Source organism: Gopherus evgoodei, chromosome 3 (genome assembly GCF_007399415.2).
Source record: "Gopherus evgoodei ecotype Sinaloan lineage chromosome 3, rGopEvg1_v1.p, whole genome shotgun sequence".
Classification (NCBI taxonomy): domain Eukaryota; kingdom Metazoa; phylum Chordata; order Testudines; family Testudinidae; genus Gopherus; species Gopherus evgoodei.
This window is the reverse complement of record NC_044324.1, coordinates 9,564,418-9,580,847: the sequence shown is the minus strand read 5'-3', so window position 1 is coordinate 9,580,847 and position 16,430 is coordinate 9,564,418. Positions and strand designations below refer to the sequence as shown.

General features: G+C 60.9%; 1 protein-coding gene across 2 annotated transcripts in view; it reads right to left on the bottom strand.

Moving 5' to 3' along the window:
- Nucleotides 1-2,510: 2,510 nt before the first annotated feature.
- TRIM54 (tripartite motif containing 54) overlaps nt 2,511-16,430 on the bottom strand; it is a 36,217-nt gene continuing 22,297 nt past the window's right edge. The window contains exons 7-9 of one of the 2 annotated variants that reach the window (XM_030554968.1): nt 7,776-7,900; nt 7,144-7,242; nt 2,511-2,685 (exon numbers count right to left, since the gene is read on the bottom strand). In XM_030554968.1, the coding sequence (XP_030410828.1) occupies nt 2,675-2,685; nt 7,144-7,242; nt 7,776-7,900 (235 nt within the window). In that variant the 3' untranslated portion in view covers nt 2,511-2,674. Of the gene's footprint in view, nt 2,686-3,157; nt 3,202-7,143; nt 7,243-7,775; nt 7,901-16,430 lie in introns of those variants that run through there. The other variant, XM_030554967.1, reaches the window with a different exon arrangement.

The window sequence follows — 16,430 nt, the reverse complement described above, 5'->3', positions numbered from 1 at the left end:
GGGCCAGGAACGCAGGGTCTCGGTTGGGGAGAGGGGGCCAGGAACACAGGGTCTTGGCCGGGGGAGAGGGGGCCAGGAACGCAGGGTCTCGATCGGGGGAGAGGGGGCCAGGAACGCAAGGTCTCGGTCGGGGGAGAGGGGGCCAGGAACGCAGGCTCTCGACCGGGGGAGAAGGGGCCAGGAACGCAGGGTCTTGATCAGGGGAGAAGGGGCCAGGAACGCAGGGTCTCGGCCGGGAGAGAGGGGGCCAGGAACGCAGGGTCTTGATCAGGGGAGAAGGGGCCAGGAACGCAGGCTCTCGGCCGGGGGAGAGGGGGCCAAGAACACAGGGTCTCGGTCGGGGAGTGGGGGCCAGGAACACAGGGTCTCGGCCGGGGAGTGGGGGCCAGGAACGCAGGGTCTCGATCGGGGGAGAGGGGGCCAGGAACGCAGGGTCTCGATCGGGGGAGAGGGGGCCAGGAACGTAGGCTCTCGGCTGGGGGAGAAGGGGCCAGGAACGCAGGGTCTCGATCGGGGGAGAGGGGGCCAGGAACGCAGGGTCTCGATCGGGGGAGAGGGGACCAGGAACGCAGGCTCTCGGCCGGGGGAGAAGGGGCCAGGAACGCAGGGTCTCGGCCGGGGGAGAAGGGGCCAGGAACGCAGGGTCTTGGCCGGGAGAGAGGGGGCCAGGAACGCAGGGTCTCGATCGGAGGAGAGGGGGCCAGGAACACAGGGTCTCGGCCGGGGAAGAGGGGGCCAGGAAAGCAGGGTCTCGATCGGGGGAGAGGGGGCCAGGAACGCAGGGTCTCGGCCGGGGGAGAGGGGGGTCAGGAACGCAGGGTCTTGGCCGGGAGAGAGGGGGCCAGGAACGCAGGGTCTCGATCGGGGGAGAGGGGGCCAGGAACGCAGGGTCTCGATCGGGGGAGAGGGGGCCAGGAACGCAGGGTCTCGATCGGGGGAGAGGGGGCCAGGAACGCAGGGTCTCGATCGGGGGAGAGGGGGCCTGGAACGCAGGGTCTCGATCGGGGGAGAAGGGGCCAGGAACGCAGGGTCTTGGCCGGGAGAGAGGGGGCCAGGAACGCAGGGTCTCGATCGGGGGAGAGGGGGCCTGGAACGCAGGGTCTCGATCGGGGGAGAGGGGGCCAGGAACGCAGGGTCTCGATCGGGGGAGAGGGGGCCAGGAACGCAGGCTCTCGGCCGGGAGAGGGGGCCAGGAACGCAGGGTCTCGATCGGGGGAGAGGGGACCAGGAACGCAGGGTCTCGGCCGGGGGAGAGGGGGCCAGGAACGCAGGGTCTCGGCCGGGGGAGAAGGGGCCAGGAACGCAGGGTCTCGGCCGGGAGAGAGGGGGCCAGGAACGCAGGGTCTCGGCCGGGGGAGAAGGGGCCAGGAACGCAGGGTCTCGATCGGGGGAGAGGGGGCCAGGAACGCAGGGTCTCGATCGGGGGAGAGGGGGCCTGGAACGCAGGGTCTCGATCGGGGGAGAAGGGGCCAGGAACGCAGGGTCTTGGCCGGGAGAGAGGGGGCCAGGAACGCAGGGTCTCGATCCGGGGAGAGGGGGCCTGGAACGCAGTGTCTCGATCGGGGGAGAGGGGGCCAGGAACGCAGGGTCTCGATCGGGGGAGAGGGGGCCAGGAACGCAGGGTCTCGATCGGGGGAGAGGGGGCCAGGAACGCAGGGTCTTGGCCGGGAGAGAGGGGGCCAGGAACGCAGGGTCTCGATCGGGGGAGAGGGGGCCAGGAACGCAGGCTCTCGGCCGGGAGAGGGGGCCAGGAACGCAGGGTCTCGGCCGGGGGAGAGGGGGCCAGGAACACAGGGTCTTGGCCGGGGGAGAGGGGGCCAGGAATGCAGGGTCTTGGCCGGGAGAGAGGGGGCCAGGAACGCAGGGTCTCGATCGGGGGAGAGGGGGCCAGGAACGCAGGCTCTCGGCCGGGAGAGGGGGCCAGGAACACAGGGTCTCGGCCGGGGGAGAAGGGGCCAGGAACGCAGGGTCTCGATCGGGGGAGAGGGGGCCAGGAACACAGGGTCTTGGCCGGGGGAGAGGGGGCCAGGAACGCAGGGTCTCGATCGGGGAGAGGGGGCCAGGAACGCAGGGTCTCGGCCGGGGGAGAGGGGGCCTGGAACGCAGGGTCTCGATCGGGGGAGAGGGGGCCAGGAACGCAGGGTCTCGATCGGGGGAGAGGGGGCCAGGAACGCAGGGTCTCGGTTGGGGAGAGGGGGCCAGGAACGCAGGGTCTCGGCCGGGGGAGAGGGGGCCAGGAACGCAGGGTCTCGATCGGGGGAGAGGGGGCCAGGAACGCAGGGTCTCGATCGGGGGAGAGGGGGCCTGGAACGCAGGGTCTCGGCCGGGGGAGAGGGGGCCAGGAACGCAGGGTCTCGATCGGGGGAGAGGGGGCCTGGAACGCAGGGTCTCGATCGGGGGAGAGGGGGCCAGGAACGCAGGGTCTCGATCGGGGGAGAGGGGGCCAGGAACGCAGGGTCTCGGTTGGGGAGAGGGGGCCAGGAACGCAGGGTCTCGGCCGGGGGAGAGGGGGCCAGGAACGCAGGGTCTCGATCGGGGAGAGGGGGCCAGGAACGCAGGGTCTCGGCCGGGGGAGAGGGGGCCTGGAACGCAGGGTCTCGGCTGGGGGAATCAGTCGCTGATGACACCATGTCCTGGGGGTCTCACTCGTGGGCTCCTCTTGCAGTGCTGGCTCTCAGTGCTGACCTGGCGCGGAGAGAGGGGGATCAGCACTCGCCCCTGTGCTGGAGCCCCCTGGGCGGGCACTGGCTGAAATCCCAGAGGGTCAGGCCTGGTGCCAGGCTGAGCACATGGCCAGATGCACGGGGGCAGGGGCTGGAGGCTCCCAACCCAGCCAGGCCAGGGTCCAGGGCAGGGTCTGGGGCAGGCCCGTCAGGGCTCTCCCCCAGCTGGTTCCTAAGAATCTGAGCAGCAGGGCCTCCGGCTCCCCTGGGAGACGTGTCCCCGGCTGCCCCAATCTCCCTGCTGGGGAGTTTGCAGTTCCATCCAGTCACCTCCTAGCCCCCTCCTCCGCAAGGCCTTTGCCATCTTATCAGCCCCTGCCCCCTGTGGGTCGGGACCTCCAGCTGGACATCAGCTGCCCCCGATGTAGGTCCCCCCCGACCCCCAGGCTGGCCTGGCTGCACCTCGGCCCAGTGGGGGCCTGGCAGGGACAGCACTTACCATGCAGGGAGCTCGCTGGCTTCTACCTGGGCCCCACTGCTAGGGAGGGAGGGAGAGAGGGCGGATGAGCTGGAGCAGGTGGCTGCCTGCATCTGCTCTTCCCCAAATATTCCCCATGCCCCTGCAGCCCGGCACCCCCACCCAGCCCCGCTGGGGAGCCTGGGCCAGGTGAGCTGATGGAGGAGGGGTCAGTGGCGGGCCAAGAGTGGAGCCAGGCAGCAGGGCAGCGAAGGCACGTGGGGCCCTGGGCTCCAGCCAGACCCACCCCAAGTGCAGGCCGTGCCTGCCCCTCCCGCCTCCCTCTGACCCGCACGGGCCCCGGGCTGTCAGGCTGGGACTAGGGGGCATTTTCTGTACTATTTTATAAGCCCTGTGTGTGCCTCAGTTTCCCCTCAGTGCTACGTCGTTACCGAGTGGGTGGAAAGGGGCTGTGTGCTCTCAGGGCAGGGGGAGACGGGGGTGGGTGTCACCCAGCTGCCCAGGCCCCCTACCAGCGGAGCTCTGCAGGTGACAGTGGCAGATCCAATCGCCAACGCCCCAGAGGGAGAGGGACGTCTCACCTCTCCGCAGGGCAGCTGAGCACCAGTCCCCAGCTCAGAACAGGCTGGGGGGGTTGGCTGCTGGAGGAGGGGGCCTCGGATCAGGGATTCGGACAAAGGAGTGAGATGGAGACAGACAGAGCTTGACCCACGGGGGTCACTGCGCTGGGCTGGGCTGTAACCATCACTCCTCTGGGCTGCCCGAGGGCTGCCTGGGCCGTGCGCCAGGCCACGGATACACCCGCCTGTCTGCCCGTGCTGGCTGGGTGTCCCCGCAGACGCTGGGGGGGGGGTGCTGCTCCCCCAGATTGTACACGTCTCCCCCAGGGTCTGTCCCAGACTCGCTGCCCGGAGCTCCCGGGGTGGGGCAGGGGGGCTGCAGCCCCAGGGGCCCAGTGTCAGGAGGAGGGGAGGCCACGTGGCTCACCCTGGGGGAAGAGTGACCCCAGGGGGTCAGGGTCACTGAAGGCCCCTCCCAGGGACTGTTGGAATCATAGACTTTAAGGTCAGAAGTGTATAGGACTTCTCACTCGTTTTTTAAGCTATATGTGATCATCTAGTCCAGGGGTAGGCAACCTACGGCATGTGTGCCGAAAGGTGGCATGTGAGCTGATTTTCAGTGGCACTCACACTGCCCAGGTCCTGGCCACCAGTCCGGTGGGCTCTGCATTTTAATTTAATTTTAAATGAAGCTTCTTAAATATTTTAAAAGCCTTATTTACTTTATATACAACAATAGTTTAGTTATATATTATAGACTTATAGAAAGAGACCTTCTAAAAACGTTAAAATGTATTACTGGCATGCGAAACCTTAAATTAGAGTGAATGAATGAAGACTCAGCGCAGCACTTCTGAAAGGTTGCCGACCCCTGATCTAGTCTGACCTCCTGCACGACGCAGGCCACAGAATCTCACCCCCCACTCCTGTAACAAACCCCTAACCTATGTCTGAGCTATGGAAGTCCTCAAATTGTGGTTTGAAGACCTCAAGGTGCAGAGAATCCTCCAGCAAGTGACCCATGCCCCACCTGCAGAGGAAGGCGAAAACACCCAGGGCTTCTGCCAATCTGCCCTGGAGGAAAATTCCTTCCCAACCCCAAATATGGCGATCAGTTAAACCCTGAGCACATGGGCAAGACTCACCAGCCAGCACCCAGGAAAGAATTCTCTGTAGTAACTCAGATCCCACCCAAGCTAAGATCCCATCACAGGCCATTGGGCATTGTGACGAACTGGGAATGTCTTAATGTTTTCTTTGAATACTGTGTTGTGCCTCAGCGTCCCCTCTGCAGTTCTTAATATCTAGGTGTTGGGATAAGGGTGTATGGTTGCTGCAGAGCAGAGGGCCAGTGCACCGAAATGCCTGGCGCTCTGTCTCCCAGCAACTGATGGCCTGGGCCCCTCCCCTGCAAAGGTGCCAGCTGAAGGTGTTGGAGACAAAGGGATCAAGTGACCTCCTGGCCCGGGAAAGGGGCTGAGCAGAGAGGAGGGGCTGGAGGGGGTGGTTAGTCTAGAGCTGGCCCGGGGACGAGGAGTGAAGTGCAGACGTGGGGTCTGGCTCACTGCCCCCCAGAATGGACCCAGCCGAGGGGTCCAGTTCACTGTACCTACAAGCTCTGTTTTAGACCCTGTTCCTGTCATCGAATAAACCTCTGTGTTACTGGCTGGCTGAGAGTCACGTCTGACTGCAAAGTGGGGGTGCAGGACCCTGTGGCTTCCCCAGGACCCCGCTGGGCCGGCTCGCTATGGGAAGCGCACGGAGGGGCAGAGGATGCTGAATGCTCCAAGGAGAGACCCAGGAGGTGAAGCTGTGTGAGCCTCTTGCCCTGAACAAGTCTGCTCCAAGGGAGAGGAGGCTCCCCAAAGTCCTGGCTGGCTTGGTGGGGAGCAGTTCCAGAGCATCGCCTGGGGACTCCGTGACAGGCATATTTACAGCTAGTAGTCAAAGATCAATTAATTGCCCGTTTGCAGCCAGGGACGTAGCCTGGCGCTGGGGGTCTGTGACAGAGGATCAGACATGCACTAAGAGGCCGGGGGTGAGATCAGGAAGGAGGCTGATAAACTGGAGAGGGGTCAGGGAAGAGCCGTGGGAATGATTGAAGGGTTAGAAACCTGCCTCAGTGACACGCCAGGAGCTCAAGCTAGACCAAGGGAAGGTCTAAGGGGTGACGTGATCCCAGCCTATAGCACTGGCAGCTTCCCCACCTTTGTGGACTCAGGGCCCACGTGTAAATGTCACGACCCAGTAACTAGTCTGGGAGTGGACGCCCTGGGGTGGTTTTGAATGGTGGGGGTTGGGTCCTGCCCAGCTCCTGCAGCTCCTGTGCTGGTGGGGGTTGGGCTTGGCTCTCTGCTCGGGGCCTTGCATCTTGGGGTGGCAGTGCTGTTTTGGCCCTGCCCCCCTGCCTGGGCCAAACTGACGTGAGTGGGGCTGTGCCCTGGCTCACGGGTGGCAGCGCCAGCCACTCAAACCCGGCCGACCCAGACTGAGTGGGGCAGGGACCTGAGGTGCCAGAACCGGGGGAGCACAAGGTGCCATGGCCCTCCCACTTTTGAAAGTGAACAAGCCTGGCCTGCCTCCCACCCCCCGAGGCCTGCCCACAAGCTGGAGCCCAGCCCGGGTCAAAGCAGCCCGGGGAGCCTGGGCAGCTGTGAGGAGCCACGGACCCGCTACCTGCCCAGGGCATGGGGCAGGGCTGAGAGCAGCCCCTAGCCTGTGTCCCCAACCCATGGTCCAGCTACGGCTCTTGGGTCCCCAAGGGCCCCCTCCACCCCTGCCAGGCTGGAAGTCAGAGCCAGGCCAGGGTAAGAGCAGTGCAGGCAGCTGTCATGAGCCACGGACCCGGGGCCCAGGGCTTGGGGACACAGGCTAGGGGCTGCTCTTGGGCTCCCCCACCCCGAGCAGGAGGGGCAGGGGTGGGGCCACAGAGGGGGGCCTCGTGGCCCCCCCACCTTTAGGAAGAATCTGTAGCCTCTGGCAGGGACCAAGAGGGAGCCCAGCCAGCCCTGTGGGACAGGAGCTGCCACACGACCCTTCGACACAGTCTGGGACGGATGGTGGGTCCCAACGCCTGGGCGGAGAAGCCCTGCTCCGGCAGTGCCTCCGCAGGAACCAGCGTTGCCCAAGGGGCTGTGCGGGCAGGTGGAGGACGGGTGAAGCCGAAGCGGGACAGATCCCCACTGGCAATGGGAGTTGATGTTTAACAGGGAGGTAATTAGCCATTGGACAATCCCCCAGGGCCAGGCAGTTCTCTGGCTCTGTCCGCTGTTCTGTGCAGCCAGCTCTGCTCTGGGGCAGGTCTCTGGCCCAGGTCGTATGGGGGGCAAAGCACATGGTCATGGGCCCTGCTAGCTGGGGGCTCTGGGGGGCTCTGTACAGCAGGAGGAGGCTGTTACCCTCGGGTGGCCCAGGGTGACTCTCCCTCAGTCCAGGCACTCACCTTCGGCCTCCTCTAGCGCCTCTGGCTTGTCCTCGTCGGCTACAGCGTCTCCTCCATCCCCACCCGCAAACCCGTCTGTGTCGTCCTCACCCAGCGAGTCTGGGAGAGCGAGGGAATCCAGAGTCAGCTCCCACGCCAGTGGGGGCTGAGCCTGCCCCACCCTCCCCACTGAGGGTCCCTGGCCAGGCCGCCCCAGAGAGCCCAGCATGGCGGAGGCATAGGGCAGCTGGACAGGAGGCTCCGGCCATGCCACCTGCCCCCAGCACACAGCCAGCTGCATGTGGAGAGGGGCAGAAGTCGGGACCCACTGCCAGGGAGGGGCCGTGCTGGCAGCCACCCCAGGAGGCTGAGATCAATGCTCTGCCACCACCTCCTGCACCCCATCCCCCCACCTGCACCCCAGCCACACTCCCTCTGAGAGCCCATACACCCCGGTCCCCACACCCTTCGGAGGGGTCCCCCGGCCACAGCTAACACCAGCCCTGCCCCTGCCTTGGTGCATGTCAGACAGACACACAGATGGACGTCTGGGCTGAGGAGCAGCTCTGCCCACCCCGCACAGCACCCAGGGCCGGGGCTCACACCATGGCCCCAGCAGGACCCCCCTCACCCTGCAGCACCCCCTGGTTCACCTGTCTGGAACTCGATGGTTCTCAGCATCTCGGCCAGGTTGTCCACATTGACAGAGAAGTGGTCCATCTTCTCGTAGCCGGGCTCCGGGCGGCTACTCATCGACACCTTCGACAGGTCCGTGATCCTGCCAGGCAGAGCCAGGGGCAGGTCAACTTCATTCAGAGCCAGTGCAGAGCACCGAGCCTGACTCCGTGACGCCCCTGCACAGCCCAACCAGCTCCCCCCACACTCTGCGACTGGGGGCACTGGCCGGGCTGCGTGTGAGGAGCCCAGAGCTGGGGCACCAGGGGGCTGAGCATCAGGACTGGGGGCACTGGCCGGGCTGCGTGTGAGGAGCCCAGGGCTGGGGCACCAGGGGGCTGAGCATCAGGACTGGGGGCACTGGCCGGGCTGCGTGTGAGGAGCCCAGGGCTGGGGCACCAGGGGGCTGAGCATCAGGACTGGGGGCACTGGCCGGGCTGCGTGTGAGGAGCCCAGGGCTGGGGCACCAGGGGGCTGAGCATCAGGACTGGGGGCACTGGCTGGGCTGCGTGTGAGGAGCCCAGGGCTGGGGCACCAGGGGGCTGAGCATCAGGACTGGGGGCACTGGCCGGGCTGCGTGTGAGGAGCCCAGGGCTGGGGCACCAGGGGGCTGAGCATCAGGACTGGGGGCACTGGCCGGGCTGCGTGTGAGGAGCCCAGGGCTGGGGCACCAGGGGGCTGAGCATCAGGACTGGGGGCACTGGCCGGGCTGTGTGTGAGGAGCCCAGGGCTGGGGCACCAGGGGGCTGTGCATCAGGACTGGGGGCACTGGCCGGGCTGCGTGTGAGGAGCCCAGGGCTGGGGCACCAGGGGGCTGAGCATCAGGACTGGGGGCACTGGCCGGGCTGTGTGTGAGGAGCCCAGGGTTGGGGCACCAGGGGGCTGTGCATCAGGACTGGGGGCACTGGCCGGGCTGTGTGTGAGGAGCCCAGGGCTGGGGCACCAGGGGGCTGAGCATCAGGACTGGGGGCACTGGCATGGCTGTCTGTGAGGAGCCCAGGGCTGGGGCACCAGGGGGCTGTGCATCAGGACTGGGGGCACTGGCCAGGCTGTGTGTGAGGAGCCCAGGGCTGGGGCACCAGGGGGCTGAGCATCAGGACTGGGGGCACTGGCCGGGCTGCGTGTGAGGAGCCCAGAGCTGGGGCACCAGGGGGCTGAGCATCAGGACTGGGGGCACTGGCCGGGCTGTGTGTGAGGAGCCCAGAGCTGGGGCACCAGGGGGATGTGCATCAGGACTGGGGGCACTGGCCGGGCTGCGTGTGAGGAGCCCAGGGCTGGGGCACCAGGGGGCTGAGCATCAGGACTGGGGGCACTGGCCGGGCTGCGTGTGAGGAGCCCAGGGCTGGGGCACCAGGGGGCTGAGCATCAGGACTGGGGGCACTGGCCGGGCTGCGTGTGAGGAGCCCAGAGCTGGGGCACCAGGGGGCTGAGCATCAGGACTGGGGGCACTGGCCGGGCTGCGTGTGAGGAGCCCAGAGCTGGGGCACCAGGGGGCTGAGCATCAGGACTGGGGGCACTGGCCGGGCTGCGTGTGAGGAGCCCAGGGCTGGGGCACCAGGGGGCTGAGCATCAGGACTGGGGGCACTGGCCGGGCTGCGTGTGAGGAGCCCAGAGCTGGGGCACCAGGGGGCTGAGCATCAGGACTGGGGGCACTGGCCGGGCTGCGTGTGAGGAGCCCAGGGCTGGGGCACCAGGGGGCTGAGCATCAGGACTGGGGGCACTGGCCGGGCTGCGTGTGAGGAGCCCAGGGCTGGGGCACCAGGGGGCTGAGCATCAGGACTGGGGGCACTGGCCGGGCTGTGTGTGAGGAGCCCAGGGCTGGGGCACCAGGAGGCTGTGGGGCAGGATGGGGAACTGGCTGGGCTGTGTGTGAGGAGCCCAGAGCTGGGGCACCAGGGGGCTGTGCATCAGGACTGGGGGAACTGGCTGGGCTGTGTGTGAGGAGCCCAGGGCTGGGGCACCAGGGGGATGTGCATCAGGACTGGGGGCACTGGCTGGGCTGTGTGTGAGGAGCCCAGAGCTGGGGCACCAGGGGGTACAGGTCAGGATTTCTGTGCTCACACCCTCCCAGAGAGACAGGCATCGCCTCATGGGATCCCAGCTTTGGGACAACCTGCTTGTGATGAAGTGGGGATATTCTGTAATATTTTATTAATCCTATGTGTGCCTCTGTAACGATGCTGGTTCTCGCAGAACCCAACTGAGAGTGCCACTTCAGGACCAATTGCTCAAACAGGGCAGTTACAGCCCCAGGCTGGGGTCTTTCCACCTTTTAAGGCAAACCAAACCAGCCAGACAAAAAGGACTTCGATTTCACCCCACTGGCCAACCACAAGTCATACAAGCAATTTCCCTAGACACTCCAGTCTCCCCGTATCACCACCAGTGCCACCCGTCCTGGGGATGAATGGTTATGAAAACCAACACCCCTGTGACAAACTGGGACTGTTCTTACTGGGGTCTGTGAATGCTGTGTGATGCAGTAGGGACTGTCTGTGTGGGGGATGGGAGAGCCGGGGGTGTCTTTAGGTGAGGGACAGGACAGGACCTAAGCCTGTAACCTGAGCCAGGTGGTGGGGGGGGGGTCAGCACCTTGGCCCGGGAAGCTGGACAAAGGAAGGGGCCGGCTGGAGGCAGCTGGTGATTCCCCAGAAGTGTCACCACAAGCTGCTGTACCTGGTCCATGACATCCCGCTCGCAGGGCACCAGGGAATCCGGCGCACCAGGCAGAGGCTGCTACAGAACTTTTACTGGCCTGGGGTCTTTACCCATGTCCGACAGTACTGCCAATCCTGTGACCCCTGCCCAAGGGTGGGGAAGGCCCGGGACACGGGGAAAGCGGCTTTGAGGCCTTTACCCATCATAGAAGAACCTTTCCAGAAGGTGGCCATGGACATAGTGGGACCTCTCAGCAAGGCCACCTGGTCAGGGAAGAAATACATCCTGGTGGTGGTAGATTTCACCACTCGCTACCCCGAGGCGGTGGCATTGTCCTCTATCGAAGCAGACACTGTGGCAGATGCGCTGCTGACCATTTTCAGCCGGGTGGGGTTCCCCAAGGAAGTCTTAACAGACCAGGGGTCCAACTTCATGTCGACCCTGCCCCAGTGCTTGTGGGAGAAACGTGGGGTCCGGCACAACTGGGCCTCAGTGTATCACTCCCAGTCCAACGAGCTGGTGGAAAAGTTCAACGGGACACTAAAGATGATGCTAAAAATATTTATGAACCAGCACCCGCAGGACTGGGCAAGTACTTACCTCACTTGCTGTTCGCGTACAAGGAGGTACCCCAGGAATCTACCGGGTTTTCACCTTTCGAACTGTTGTATGGAAGGCGGGTAAGGGGGCCCCTAGACCTGATGAGAGATGAATGGGAAGGGAAGGCCACTCCCGATGGAGAGTCGGTGGGGGAGTGTGTCCTGACCTTCCGGGAAAGACTGGCCGAGCTCATGGGCCTGGCCAGGGAGAATGTGGCCTCAGCCCAGAGGAAGCAGAAGGTCTGGTATGACCGCACGGCACGGGCCCGCACCTTCGACACCGGGGATCAAAGTGATGGTTCTCATCTCCGTGAGGAAAAACAAACTCCAGGCTGCCTGGGAAGGGCCCTTCAAGGTTCTCAAGCAACTAAATGAAGTAAACTATGTGGTGGAGCTGTCGAACCGGGCACACCACCACCGGGTGTACCATGTGAATATGATGAAGCCATACTATGACAGGGGGAATGTGGTGTTGGCCGTGTGTGGACACTGGGAGGAGCAGGGAGATGACCCCTTAGTGGATCTATTCCCGGGGACAAAAGCTGGTTCCCCGCTGGAGGCAATTCCCCTCTCTGATCAGCTGACCCTGGCCCAGCACGCTGAGAATAGAGGGGTGCTGCATCTGTACCGACAGCTGTTTTCCAGTCACCCTGGATGCACTAATTTGACTGTCCACCGGGTGGAGACCGGGTCACATCCCCCTATAAGATGCTCCCCGGGTCACCGGGAAAACTGCTCAGGACCTACAAAGAGAGGTCAGGGACATGCTGGCTTTGGGGGTGATCCAGCCGTCTTCCAGCCCTTGGGCCTCACCAGTGGTGCTGGTCCCCAAAAGGGATGGGTGGATCTGGTTCTGTGTGGACTATCGAAAGCTCAATGCCATCACTGTATGCGATGCCTACCCCATGCCCAGGCCTGACGAGCTCCTAGACAAGCTGGGAGGCGCTCAGCACCTCACCACCATGGATCTTACAAAGGGCTACTGGCAAGTGCCGCTGGACGCAGATGCCAGGCTGAAATCGGCCTTTATCACCCCTCTGGGGCTCTATGAGTTTCTGACCCTGCCCTTCGGCCTCAAGGGAGCACCGGCCACCTTCCAGCTCCTGGTGGATCAGCTACTGAGGGGGATGGAGAGTTTTGCTGTAGCGTATATTGACGACATCTGCGTCTTTAGCCGGACCTGGGAGGACCACGTGTCCCAGGTTAAACAAGTGCTGGACCAACTGCACTGGATTCTCTGCAGCTTGAGGTCTTCAAACCACAATCTGAAGACTTCAATAACTCGGACATAGGTTAGGGGTTTGTTATAGAAGTGGATGGGTAGGGTTCTGTGGCCTGCTTTGTGCAGGAGGTCAGACTAGATGATCATATTGATCCCTTCTGACCCTAAAGTCTATAACTCCGAGAGGCTGGGTTAACTGTAAAGGCTGAGAAGTGCAAGGTGGGGATGGCTGAAGTATCTTATCTAGGCCTTCGGGTGGGGAGCGGCTGCCTAAAGCTGGAACCAGCCAAGGTGGAGGTGATCAGAGACTGGCCCGCTCCCCAAACCAAAAAGCAGGTCCAGGCCTTTATTGGGATGGCGGGGTACTATCGAAGGTTCGTGCCCCACTTTAGTGCCATAGCCGGCCCCATCACTGAACTGTGCAAAAAGGGGAAGCCAGATAAGGTGATCTGGACTGAGCAGTGCCAGCAGGCTCTCCGGGCGCTGAAGGAGGCTCTGGTTAGTGGCCCAGTTCTGGCAAACCCAGTCTTTGACAAGCCGTGTATGGTGTTCACCGATGCCTCAGACACTGGACTGGGGGCAGTGTTAATGCAGGAGGATGAAAAGGGGGAGAGACACTCCATCGTGTACCTGAGTAAGAAGTTGCTACCCCGGGAGCAGAACTACGCGGCCATCGAGAAGGAATGCCTGGCCATGGTGTGGGCCCTTAAGAAACTGAAGCCATATCTCTTTGGGCGACACTTCACCGTGTACACCGACCACTCTCCCCTGTCCTGGCTGCACCAGATGAAAGGAGCCAACGCCAAGTTCCTGAGGTGGAGCCTGCTCCTGCAGGACTATGACATGGACGTGGTCCATGTGAAGGGAAGTGCCAACCTGATAGCGGACGCGTTGTCCCGGAGAGGGGGCCCTGAACTTCCCCAGGTCACTGGGCAGAGTGACCCCGCTCAGTTCAGTCTCGAAGGGGGGAGAGATGTGATGGAGTAGGGGCTGTCTGTGTGGGGGTGAGAGAGCCGGGGATGACTTTAGGCGAGGGACAGGACCTAGGCCTGTAACCTGAGCCAGCCGGGGGGGGAGGGGTGTCAGCACCTTTTGCCCAGGAAGCTGGACAAAGGACAGGGCCGGCTGGAGGTGAGTTAGTTCAGTTTCGGTTTTGGGCTGGGTGGTTGGAATTCAGGGAATCCCTAGCTGGGGACTAAGCTTTCTGAACCCCCAGAAGGATTAGATTGAGGGGTCCTGGCTGTGCCCACAAGTTCTGCTGTAACCTGCATTCCTGTTGTCCAATAAACTTTCTGTTTTACTGGCTGGCTGAGAGTCACTGTGAGTCCCAGGAAGAGGGGTGCAGAGCCGGACTCCCTCATACTCCGTCACCACTGGTGGTAGAGGTGGGATCTACAGGTGTTGGCCTGGGAGGATGATCTGCATTGGGGGATGGGAGACTGGCCTGAGGGAGGAGACCTGAGCAGGTAACGTGAGAACCCAGGAAGGGGTTAGAGGCCAGGTGACACCTCTGCCAGGGAAGCTGAACAAAGGCTGGGGGAGTTTTTCAGCTTGGAAGCTGGCTGAGAAATGGAGGGGAGTCCCAACGGGGCTGTGGCCTCCCTGGGGCCCCAGATGGACCTAATTAAAGGGGGTCCTGTTGTCTGTACCAGCAAGACCTGTTTTGGACTGTGTTCCTGTCATCTTAATAAACCTCTGTGTTACTGGCTAGCTGAGAGTCACGTCTGACTGCGAAATGAGGGTGCAGGACCCTCTGGCTTCCCCAGGACCCCGCTGGGGCAGACTCGCTGTGGGAAGCACATGGAGGGGCAGAGGATGCTGAATGCTCCACGGAGAGACCCAGGAGGTGAAGACGTGGGAGCTTCTTGCCCTGCAGACAGTCTGCTCCGAGGGAGAGGAGGCTCCCCAGAGTCCTGCCTGGCTTTGTGGGGAGCAGTTCCAGAGTATCGCCCAGCGACTCCGTGACAACCCCAATAAAAGAAAACGGTTCTCTCGATCCCAAAGAATTGAGCCCCAGCCCCAAGTCAATATACAAATCAGATCTTATCCACAAATCACGCTGTTGCCAATCCTTTAGAATCGAAAATCTAAAGGTTTGTTCATAAAAGGAAAAAGATAGAGATGAGAGCTAGAATTGGTTAAATGGAATCAATTACATACAGTGATGGCAAAGTTCTTAGTTCAGACTTGTAGCAGTGATGGAATAAACTGCAGGTTTAAATCAAGTCTCTGGAACATCCCCCGCTGGGATGGGTCAACAGTCCTTTGGTCAGAGCTTCAGCTTGTAGCAAAGTCCCTCCAGAGGTAAGAAGCAGATTTGACGACCAGATGGAGATGAGGCATCAGCCTTTTATAGTCTTTTCCAGGTGTAAGAACCTCTTTGTCCTTACTGTGGAAAATTACAGAAAAACGGAGTCTGGAGTCATATGGGCAAGTCCCTGCACTTTGCTGTATTACAAGGCGTATCTGCCTTCTCTCAATGGGTCAGTTGTAGCTGATGGTCCTTAATGGGCCATTAAGCAGGCTAAGCAGAGCTAACACCCACTTATCTGGGATCTCTCCCAGCAGCACAGCATAAGTTTGAAATACAGACAGTATAGAGCCAATATTCATAACTTCAACTACAAAATGATACAGACATACAGACAGCATAATCATAACCAGCAACCCATAACCTGGTTTTAGACACCTTATATGACCCCCTTTACATAAGATTTGGTGCCACTACAGGACCTTGGTTGCAAACCATGTTCTATATGGTCCCAGTTTATATCAATAACATCACAGCCTTTATGCTGCTGTGACGTTACTGATATAATCTGTGACCATATAGATTATTGTTCCAACCACATTTATATATTTGCAGCAACTATTGTACAAAGGGTTGTCGTGTGAGGTGTCTATGAAGAGGTTCTGATTTGCTGGTTGTAACTACGCTGTCTATATGTGTGTATCAGTTTTGTAGTTGAAGTTATGTACTTGTATCTCAATGTGTTTGATTCTAAGAGGTCTCAGTGAAGTATTAGGTCAGCTTCTTGACAAGAAACACTTAACTGACAATACAACCGCATTTGTTCCCGCCCCTCAGACAGAGACCAACACCTACAAGATCTTCACCAAGAATTCTCAGAACTACGACACCTGCACGAGGAAATAAGGAAACAGATCAACAGAGCCAGACGTGTACCCAGAAGGCTCCTACTGCAAGACAAACCCAAGAAAGAAACCAACAGGACTCCACTGGCCATCACATACAGCCCCCAGCTAAAACCTCTCCAACGCATCATCAGGGACCTACAACCCATCCTGGACAATGATCCCACACTTTCACAGGCCTTGGGTGGCAGGCCAGTCCTTGCCCACAGACAACCTGCCAACCTGAAACATATTCTCACCAGTAACTGCACATCGCACCATAGTAACTCTAGCTCAGGAACCTATCCATGCAACAAACCTCAATGCCAGCTCTGCCCACATATCTGCACCAGCGACACCATCACAGGACCTAACCAGATCAGCCACACCATCACCGGTTCATTCACCTGCACGTCCACCAATGTAATATACGCCATCATATGCCAGCAATGCCCCTCTGCTATGTACATCGGCCAACCTGGACAGTCTCTACGGAAAAGGATAAATGGACACAAATCAGATATTAGGAATGGCAATGTACAAAAATCTGTAGGAGAACACTTCAACCTCCCTGGCCACACTATAGCAGACCTTAAGGTGGCCATCCTGCAGCAAAAAAACTTCAGGACCAGACTTCAAAGAGAAGCTGCTGAGCTTCAGTTCATCTGCAAATTTGACACCATCAGCTCAGGATTAAACAAAGACTGTGAATGGCTTGCCAACTACAAAACCAGTTTCTCCTCCCTTGGTTTTCACACCTCAACTGCTTGAACAGGGCCTCATCCTCCCTGATTGAACTAACCTCGTTATCTCTAGACTGATTCTTGCCTGCATATATATACTTGCCTCTGGAAATTTCCACCACATGCATCTGACGAAGTGGGTATTCACCCACGAAAGCTCATGCTCCAAAACATCTGTTAGTCTACAAGGTGCCACAGGATTCTTTGCTGCTTTTACAGATCCAGACTAACATGGCTACCCCTCTGATACTTAACTGACAATGGATTTTGGGAGAC